The sequence below is a fragment of the Mya arenaria genome, chromosome 17 (assembly GCF_026914265.1).
Source record: "Mya arenaria isolate MELC-2E11 chromosome 17, ASM2691426v1".
Taxonomy (NCBI): domain Eukaryota; kingdom Metazoa; phylum Mollusca; class Bivalvia; order Myida; family Myidae; genus Mya; species Mya arenaria.
The window spans coordinates 11899346-11909575 of record NC_069138.1 but is presented as its reverse complement, the minus strand read 5'-3'; the positions used below and the strand labels follow the sequence as shown (position 1 = coordinate 11909575).

Sequence of the window (10230 nt, the reverse complement as noted above, 5' to 3'; positions counted from 1 at the left end):
AAAAAAAAATCTAATTCTTTATAGGCACTACTATGTTGCCCGATCAATATAAACCTCATAATCTGGTTTTCTGCCAAATAATAAATAAAAGTATTATTGCGATAAAACAATTTTACACACGCCCCCCCCCCCCCCCTCCCCCATCTCGATCGAGAAAAATATTACTTAAAGGGGAAGCAACCGCTGCATGGAATTTATGAACCTGTTGTGTGCTCCATTTATGAGTGGAGTTTAACCTCTCAGGGCACCTAAAAGCTTGATTGCACAGGCAAAGCGTTTCATGACACAGACGAAAAACAAAATTTTGACAACATGGCACAACCGCAAGTAAATCAACAGGCAAGGCCTTGGGATCCTAAATTCACACACGCTGATCGTGAACGGTATTGTTTCTCTCTTGTTTCCTATTTTTCATTTTTGTTATCTCGAATTTTGCACTTGTGCAAATATGTCAGAGTTGACAATTTTTGTTTCTCCATATGTTGACCATTTGACTAGAATGGAACTGTCATTTTTAGTTGATTTTTTTCTAATATAGATGTTACTACATCTTCCTGACTGAGTTATTCCAAACACTTACATGCGTAAGCTTACGCTCAAAGGTGCACACCCAGAGACCAAATAAGGATCTTTCCAATACACAGTGTCAAAATGTTCAGACATCTGATCAGAATATACATGGATAAAAAAGGACATATATCCCTGAATTATGGGTAACTTTTATCGGGTGCAGGACAAAGTGAACCATTTCACAAGTGAACCAGTTCCTAAGTGTACCATTTCAGGACCAAGTGAACCACATATGTATTATATAGTGGCTATTGTGTGATGGCACACTGTCTGAAAGGTGATAATAACTAGTAATTATCGCCATTTGAATGCAAGACTCAAGAGTAATTACCAATTAATAAGGCCAATTAAAATTAAAGTACAATTATCCATTAATTACACCCACACTTATTTGTTTTTGGGACATGATTGAGGTGTAAATAACAAACATAGATAATTTTTTGAACATATATGAAATAAAATTCAACAAAGTAGGATGTATTGGTAATATATTCATTATAAGGATTAAATAAAAAGGTATTTTGTTGTTCATTTCCTTTTTTCAAAACATTGTTATATCAAAATACATAATTCTAATAAATAAACACTTTGATATGATTAACAATTTATTCATATTATCTATTAAATCATTTATACTCAGGAAAATAAACTCTGAAACATAATATTACATTAAGAGAATATTCCCTATATAACATATAGATGGTTCACTTCGTCTCACCGAGTGGTTCACTTAGTCCTGGTTCACTTGGGAAGTGGTTCACTTCGTCCTACATTCACTTTTATCAGGTTCATTCCCAGCTAGTTTATTAAATTTACTGGTAACAAAATAGGATATGATTTCGGGTCATCTACAGTAATTTCCACCGAGGCACCATTTTGTCACTGTTACCATTTCAGTCTTGTCTAAAATATAACAATAGCAAATTTCATTTATTGAATATTTATCAGGGTTCGAATTTAGACTCGCAAAATGTGAGCGACATTTGCACATTGTGAGTGACTTTTATTCAAGCTCGCAAAATTCTGCGATCGTTTTTTTCTAGACCACAAGATGTTAAAAAGAAAGTAGAATAAACATAAACTTAACTCCACTACGTAGTCGAGTGTAAACAGCCTATAAGTGGCATGTTTACACTGCAAGTATGAAGAAGACAGTACAGAGTCACGCTCTAGTAAGTTTTCAAAAATAGAACAAATACGGAAAAGGCCGGGATTTATCTCGAATCTTTCCGGGATGCTCCGAGGCGTGCATTATACAAAGTGAATACAAATGATGTAATCACCTAGCTCAGTCATTGGCTAAATTTAGCGCTTTCGCGCACTATATGTAAACCCCATTAACCTTTGAATATATTTCCACCCAACTGTCAAAGTGAATAGACTCCGTCGATCGATATATTTCATGGTCCAAAGCATGCACGCCACATTTACTGTTGCTTTTATTTATTTTAAATTTATAATGTTTTTGTTTTTAATACTTATAGACTAATGAAATCTGTAGCGTGCTTGCCCAATGGGTATTACCCAATGACGAGGGTAAATATACAAAGTGAACAATGTCAAATTATTGGACAGCTTTGTTATCAAAAAGCGGCCAGCATCTGATGAGTCTTTCCGTACCCCCCAAAAGGAATAAGCCATCAACAAGTTCGAGTAGTCGAGTCACTCAAGATTGATACTTTTTAATATTCATTATATGTCTTAGGTGTAAATTTCTACTATAATTAAACAATATTATAAGAGAATAAAGCAAATAATAAAATTGGAAGTTGATTTTTAGCTCTACTGGCCAAAGGCCAGAAGAACTTATGCGATGGTAATGTGTACGTAGTATGTGCGTCCGTGCGTCTGTAAACAATTGCTTGTAAACATGATACAGTCTTCAGTTTTGATTGTATCTCGATAAAACTTGTACAGTATCTAGATATCCATTAGAGCTTGGTTCCTTTCGGAAACCAGCCAGATCCGCCCATGCATGCCTAGATTATGGCCCTTGATAGTATAAAAAAATGCTATTGTGTAAACACTAGCTTGTGAACACGATACAGTCTTCAGTTTTGATTGTATCTCGATGAAACTTGTACAGTATTTACATATCAATTAGAGCTCGGTTCCTTTCGAAAACCAGCCAGATCCGACCATGCATGCCTAGATTATGGGCCTTGAAAGTATTAAAAAATCAGTTCGTCTGTAAACAATTGCTTGTGAACATGATACAGTCTTCAGTTTTGATTGTATGTCGATGAAACTTGTACAGTATTTAGATATCCATTAGAACTTGGTTCCTTTTGAAAACCAGCCAGATCTGCCCATGCATGCCTGGATTATGGGTCTTGAAAGTATAAAAAATGCTATTTTAAGCTAAGTCTATTTTTAGCCAAGTCTACATGAGCGAAGTCTATTTTTAGCCAAGTTTACATGTAAATTCACAATTGCTTGTGAAGGTTGGTTCAAATTATGCCTCTGGGGTCATTACTGCCCCCCCCCCCCCCCCCACGGAGATTGTCCCGCAAGCGACCAGTGCGGCAAAACGGCCTCGGCGACATTGGCGGAGGCCCAGGGAAGAGTTCTCTTTTCTTTGTAAGGGACGGACCCCCCCCCCCCTTTAAATTGGGAAATATTAAAAAACTTTTGGTCTGAAACCAGTATGCAAATCCTTGCTATTTTGAACAAGGCTTTATTTAGTGGTCCACTACCATGGTTGTTCAAATTATGCCCCTTGGGTCAAAACTGGCACTGCCCTGGGTGTCACAATTTTCCTAGAGACTTATTTAAGAAACATTTTTAAAATCTTCTTGTTTCAAACCACAAGGCCCATACCTTTGATATTTGTTGTGGAGCATCATATGATGCAATTGAAAACATTTCAAATAATGCCCCTTTGGCAAAAGCTGGCCCCACCCCTTTTGACTTACTTATTAATTTTTAAAGCTACAGTAATTAAATTTTGACCATGTGAACAGTTTTGCAAACAAGCATTAATGTTGTCCTCGGATGTCCTTGACTTTGACCAACTTTTTATTTTTAAAGAGCTCTACAGAAATGAAATTTTGACGATGAGTACAGTTTTCAAAGCAAATATTTTTTACCCTCAGATTACCTTTACTTGGCACAAATTAAAATAATTCATGCAACTAATCTGCTTACAACACTTCCTGTCCTCAGATGTTGAACGTGCAGCGTTTTCAGCTAACCCAAACACTAAAAGTGAACTATATATTTGTTGCCTATTACTCAAACGTACATGCTCTGGATTGAAAATGACCACAAGAGCCATGCCAGTAGAGCATAGGCCCTTTTGGACTTCTTGTTCATTTTGCGAGTTGCCTCAAAAAGCACTCTCGAAATTTTGCGAGTGCTCTTCAAGGTTAAATTCGAACCCTGTTTATTTCAACAGAGTAAATAAATATTTTATTCTTTTAACTATTCCGATATCTGATATATTCATAGAGAAAAAAATATGTAAAATTGTTCATGTGTTATGTATACAAGAAATTACTCATGCTTATGCAATATGTCAGGAAAATTTTCATTTTTTTTGGATATTAAACAATAAAAATTTACATATATCAGACAACGCGAAAACTTTTTCTTCTTCACAGGACATTGCGACAGGTAAACACTGAAAGTTTACCTGTCGCACCAAATTTTTACCTGTCGCAATGTTACAAACAGTATTCAGTTACATCAGTCTAAACCTTGATTTTAAGCCTCTTTTTTAAATAAGTTTTGTAATTCCCCATTATTACAGGTTTAGATCTTTTTGGTTAGATTTGTCCTACAGTACTATAATAAAATACAAAAAAAGCTAAACATCATGTAAAAAAATCAATATTCGGATCTTATGTCATAATTTTTTTCTTCCCTTGCCTCCCAGAAAAAAACTCATATCTGGTTCATCTACCCATGGAACAGCTAGATCTTACTCTTTTAATTCATCTTTAAATAAAAGATACAGTACGGTTATAAAATGTAACGAATTGTACTACAAGTCAAACTCGAGCACAACGTTTATGCAAAAACGAAAGTAGAGTTCTTGTTATTGGCAATGTTAAACAGAGCGGAAAAAAGTCAGCTCGGTATATTAATCATCATATTTAAATTAACACGATTGCCGGGAACCACTTCGCCGAAAATAAATACATACGGATTTTTGTAATTTCCGAACATTTCCGTAAAACAAAAGTATCAGAGTACGAGCTGAACTCGGAACCTTACGCGTTTTATCGGCTTTTACGGAAACATGTCGAAACGGGGTTTACAAATAGTGATACTCGGATTAACACGCTGAAAAATCATGATATAATAGTTAAAAATAACTCTGAACATTTATTTAGAAACTGAAAGTAAATTTTCCGAATATTAAACGGTGCTGACTGTAATTTTTCACCGGACATTGTGACCGACCAAAACAAAAGTTTCGTCGGTCAAAATGAAAATATACCGGACATGTCCGACTGTCCGACGGACATTCGCATTGTCTGATATATATGATGTACATGCAAATCACAAAAATTGTACCTTATTTGTTTTTGAAAGGATCCAATGCACAGTTCATGGGACAATTTTTAATAGAGGTTGAAATGGACAAAGCTGTAATGGTAACTGGGCCAAATTGACCCAATAGTGTTGGATATTGTCCATGTATTTGAATATGTGTTTCAGGTGGATCTGTGTTTACCCTGCATACCTGAACAGTAAGAAAAGTGTCAATGAAGGGAGAAGAATACCAAAAGAAAAGGTAATTTAGAATAAAACCTGCGAATATAAATACTCTTCTATTGTCTATACTATTATTAACAGCAAATATATTCCTATGAGTATTCAACAGAGTTAAATCAATTTTGTCATTAATTTTTAAGTAAATTTTACTGACTAAATTGCACTTATTGTAGCCAGATATCACTAATTAGTCATGCAGAGAGAAGGTTGTTCAATTATAAATACTGATTATAAATTAATTAAAATCAGTTATGTCCTGATAATTAGAAGTTAATCACAAGTAATGTTTACTGTAAATGTTTAAGAGTAAGAAGGAGAAGTCTTTCAAATGACAATAGACTTTGCAAATTCAGTATCAGAGTTGGGTTTTTAATTTAAGTTAATTTTTAAATTTGAGTATTTACACATGTAAACTTATGTTTATCCATTTTCAGTGTGTTGACAATCCGTTGTACACAGAGATCAGAGATGTTTGTTTAAATGCTGGCCTCGCAATTGGTGTAGAGGTAACATTAACACTAAGTGTTTTAATCACATTGATCTGATGTCCCAATGCTAAAACATATACATAACTGTTTAACAATAGAGAGTGAAAATTAAATTAATTTATATTTTACTTTATTTATGTTTCTGAATACCGGTACTTATATATATTAATTTAGAAATATTAATTAAAAAAAATGTCAGAACTGTCAACCTGTTAGATTGCAGCTTAAAATTGTGTTGCCAACTGAAAATAAAAATTATAAATTTTATTTTTCAGAACAAGACATACTGCCGTGAGCTTGAACATAAAGACTTAAAATACCGGGGACGGATCCGGGTGCAGCTGAAAAATGAGGACGGCTCTATTAAAGATGAACGATTCCCTAACAGTGAGTATTTAAAAAATGTTTGTATTAAAGGGACAAGACACCAGATGGTCCCAAATGGACAAATACAATATTTTCTCAAAACAAGCCTAGAAGAATCAATTCAAGCTAGTATGAGGGTGATAATACATCATTTTACATGATTAAAAGAATATTTTGTTGCTTTACCCATTTAAAAATAGTGTATAATGGTTTCCCATTTTATAGTGTGTATATTTAGCATGTAAAAGTCACATGATACACATACTGATGCTATTTCCAAACTTACTGGCATATACATGGTAGACAACCCCAGTAAATATTGAATTGGAAAATTCTCAAAAACTGTGTGTTGTAAGAGTTAACGCGTTGTACACATCAATATAAATTTTATGTAAGTTTTTGCCAATTATTTTTGGATTTTTTGCAATGGTATCCTCTGGTGTCTAGTCTCTTTAACAGTGAATGAGGTAAAAGTCTCATTAGGTAAAAATACCATGTTTTCTGCACCTTTCCTTCAAATTAAACACAGTATCCTTCATAAGGACCACTCTTTTGGATACTTTTTCAGTGACTTTTTTGGTGCAATTTACCGCCTTCTAAAGGCAGTTTCCCCTTAAGAAAAACTGTCCATTTTCCCAAAATTAAAAAAAATCCCAATTTGATACATGCCGATTACATTAATGAATAAAAAACCAATGAATTTTTTTAAATATAAACAAAATCTTGACAAGACTTACTCTTTCACAGCAAAATGTATGCATAAAAAAAATTAAACATGTATATTTGCCATTATATTAGCTATTTTGGCATGATTTTGTATTTTTCCCAAAAAATTTTTTTTCCAATTGGCAAGGCACAGGCCGTAATAATAATTCCAAAAAAAAATCACTGTTTTTAATCTTTTTGGGTAATTTAAACATTTGTACTAATTGGAGTACATCTTATTTAGAAGTAAGAGTGCATCTTAAAGTTCAGATTAATCTTTTAGTCATTAACCCTTGTTACCATGGTAAATGATTAGATTAATGCTCTTTTTTGTGTCAGGACATAATAGCGCAGGGACTGGAGGCTAATTTAAATTATGCTGACGAAACGATTAGATTAATGCTCTTTTTTGTGTCAGGACATAATAGTGCAGGTACTGGAGGCTAATTTGAACTATGCTGACGAAATAATTAGATTTATGCTCTATTTTGTGTCAGGACATAATAGCGCAGATACTGGAGGCCTAATTTGAACTACAAATGTATGCTGACGAAATGATTAGATTAATGCTCTTTTTTGTGTCAGGACATAATAGCGCAGATACTGGAGGCCTAATTTGAACTACAAATGTATGCTGACGAAATGATTAGATTAATGCTCTTTTTTGTGTCAGGACATTATAGTGCAGGTACTGGAGGCTAATTTGAACTATGCTGATGAAATGATTAGATTAATGCTCTTTTTTGTGTCAGGACATAATAGCGCAGGTACTGAAGGCAGAGTCGAACTATGGCTGTCTTCTGTCATTAGTCATTGTTACTATGGTAAATGGTTGAACTATTGCTCTGTTTTTAGTTTCAGGACATTAATGTGCCGTTACTCGAGTCTTAGCTTAAATATGCTGTCTTTTGTCATTGGCCAATGTTACTATGGTATATGGTTTAAATAATTCGCTTTAAATTATTACAGGACATTCATTACTGCTGTATCTGGGGGAGACAATTCCAAAACTGAAGACACGGCAACATTCAGGATCGGGGTCACAAGGGGCTCAACAACAACAACAGTCATCAGGAAAGGGCCAAAAGAAAAAGGGACGCAAAGGAAAATGAGCAAAAAGTCAAACCAATGAAAAAACATTTAAGAATAATTCGGAATTTTAGTTTCACAATTAATGAATGTAAACAAAAGGTTCTTTTCCTTTTAAAACATACTGTATTAAAAGGAAGACATTGAACAGTGAATTTTCTGGTATAGAATAAAAGCAATCATGTATGTCATGATCATTAATTTATAAGTTGTTAGTCATGATCATGTATCATGTATATTATAATTTTAAGTTCATAACATAAATTATTGTATGCCAAAACTTAGTCTCTGGTTAGATGGGGTGTCGACTTGATTAAATGAAGTGTGGATTAAAACTAGACCAGATGAAAAAGCCTCTTTTGTTTCTTGAAACTCAATAATTATTCATTATGATTTAAAAAGAATATCATGGAATCAGTCGATTGATATATTTTTTGGTACCCCCTGGTATTTTTTTTCAAAAAATCTGTATTTTGATAAATTTGTTTTGAAATGAGAAGTTGTGTTTTATATGAATAAGTCTATGTACGCAAATAGGTGCAGTTCTTATTGAACATAAAGAACATGCCTTAACTGGTATATATTGATTTCCTTCATTTTTGTTTGTTAATTCATTTAAATTAATTTCATTTCATTTGATGATATTTCTGCTGTCATTTTCTATCTAAGAAGATAATGTATATAGGGAATACTAGATTAGTTCCATGGAGATGAAAGTTTGTTTAACTGTCAAGGCGTAGGAATTCAACGGGTGAGCCGAAGTTCCCCCCCACCCCCCACCACCACCCCTACTTGTTAATTTAATTGGAATTTATCCTGTTTTAATAAGGAAGTTACAAGCTACAGAATTTATCCTCCGCCTTGCCAGATGAACCGTCTCCCTCCACGGCACTAACCTAGTATTATCTATAAGGATGGTAAGCAATTAGGGATGGCAACGAGTAGTAAAATTAATACTCGAGTACTCGGACGGTCGTTCGATCGAGTACTCGGGTACTCGATTACTCGGAAAAATTGAATATGTGTTCGCAAAGACAAGATTGTGTATACATGTATCGTTAATGACGTATATTGTGCGTTGGTCGTATTATTGGTCATTTTCACCTTTAAAGTAAACTTTCATTACGTATTTTTACTATTTTAACAAAAAAATGATATAAAAAGGAAACAAATGTTGTTTCAGGCTTTTAATTTGTCTTATTCGTTTCATTTAATACAAGAATGCACTGCAGAAATGAACAACAATCAGAATTACAATGAACAAAAATTAATAGCATACATAAAAATATTCAATACGAAGTTCAGTTGTTGAGTTGTTTACTCTACAATTTTTTTTTTCAATTATAGTTTTTCGTACTGTGTAATTGTTGTTTACCTCATTAATATTCATAATTCTTGACTTAATATCAACCAATCAATTGTGATAATCATTGCAAAAATAGTTAAAATGCGCCCATTAAAAAATCAATTCTCGTAACGGTCGAATTGTGTAGGTGAAAGTACCGCTATCAAAACTTCGCTAATTGACATCAGTTTTAATTTGAAATAGGGGTCCTTTGTTGACAGTTTGCAACTATCATAACAACTGTCAACTAATTGATTGAGGTCAATTGTGTACACAGCGGGGATTAGAGGGACCGTAAATTGTCCTCTTGGCAACTAACCAGATCTGATATTTTGTCTGTAAATCGTGTATTTGGTGATTTTTATAGATTGTTATTTTTTTTTCCGAGTACTCGAGTAGTGATTTGGTACTCGAGTACTCGGACGTTCGATCGAGTACTCGGGTACTCGTTGCCATCCCTATAAGCAATGGTATAGATTATGTTGAAATCTTTAAAAGCTGCTCTCTCACAAATTGACTTTTTTGTCCTTTTTTTCTTCTTTTTGTCCCAGAATCACCTCATTTTGGCGTCATTGCCTTCAATTCAGTCATATAAGATAACTCACAATAGAACAGATCTCAACTGATAGGTAATGTGCTGAAAATTTCATTTTTTCTCACAGCGTAAGTAATGCTTTAAACCATATTTATGTGGTAATTCCATGACAAAAAATTAAAAAGTTGTCAAAACAGTAATTTTTTGAGAGTGCAGTTTTAATATTTATGTAGCAATTGTCGACAAGATGTTTTCTACTAAGGAAAGTAAAATTGCTTTCTATATTGAAAGGGGTTTAGCCAATGTTAATAGCAACACACATTGAAACAAATATTGTTAGGCATTCTAAAATGTCTAGGAAACTTATTTTGTTCATCATATAATTATTATAATAAAGAGATATAACTATT

General features: G+C 33.6%; 1 protein-coding gene across 1 annotated transcript; it reads left to right on the top strand.

Moving 5' to 3' along the window:
• The first annotated feature begins 254 nt into the window (after positions 1-254).
• LOC128222727 (signal recognition particle 19 kDa protein-like) lies at positions 255-10230 on the top strand. Its single transcript, XM_052931823.1, has 5 exons — positions 255-383; positions 5236-5311; positions 5727-5798; positions 6056-6167; positions 7821-10230. Exons 1-5 carry the CDS (start codon positions 313-315, stop codon positions 7961-7963), a joined length of 474 nt encoding a protein of 157 aa, XP_052787783.1. The 5' UTR covers positions 255-312; the 3' UTR covers positions 7964-10230.

Excerpts from the sequence above, each read along its gene's own strand:
- LOC128222727 (XM_052931823.1), top strand. The coding sequence starts at position 313 with ATGGCACAACCGCAAGTAAATCAACAGGCAAGGCCTTGGGATCCTAAA. Across the intron at positions 384-5,235 it reads ACACACGCTGATCGTGAACG|GTGGATCTGTGTTTACCCTG; the intron begins GTATTGTTTCTC and ends TATGTGTTTCAG. Across the intron at positions 5,312-5,726 it reads GAAGAATACCAAAAGAAAAG|TGTGTTGACAATCCGTTGTA; the intron begins GTAATTTAGAAT and ends ATCCATTTTCAG.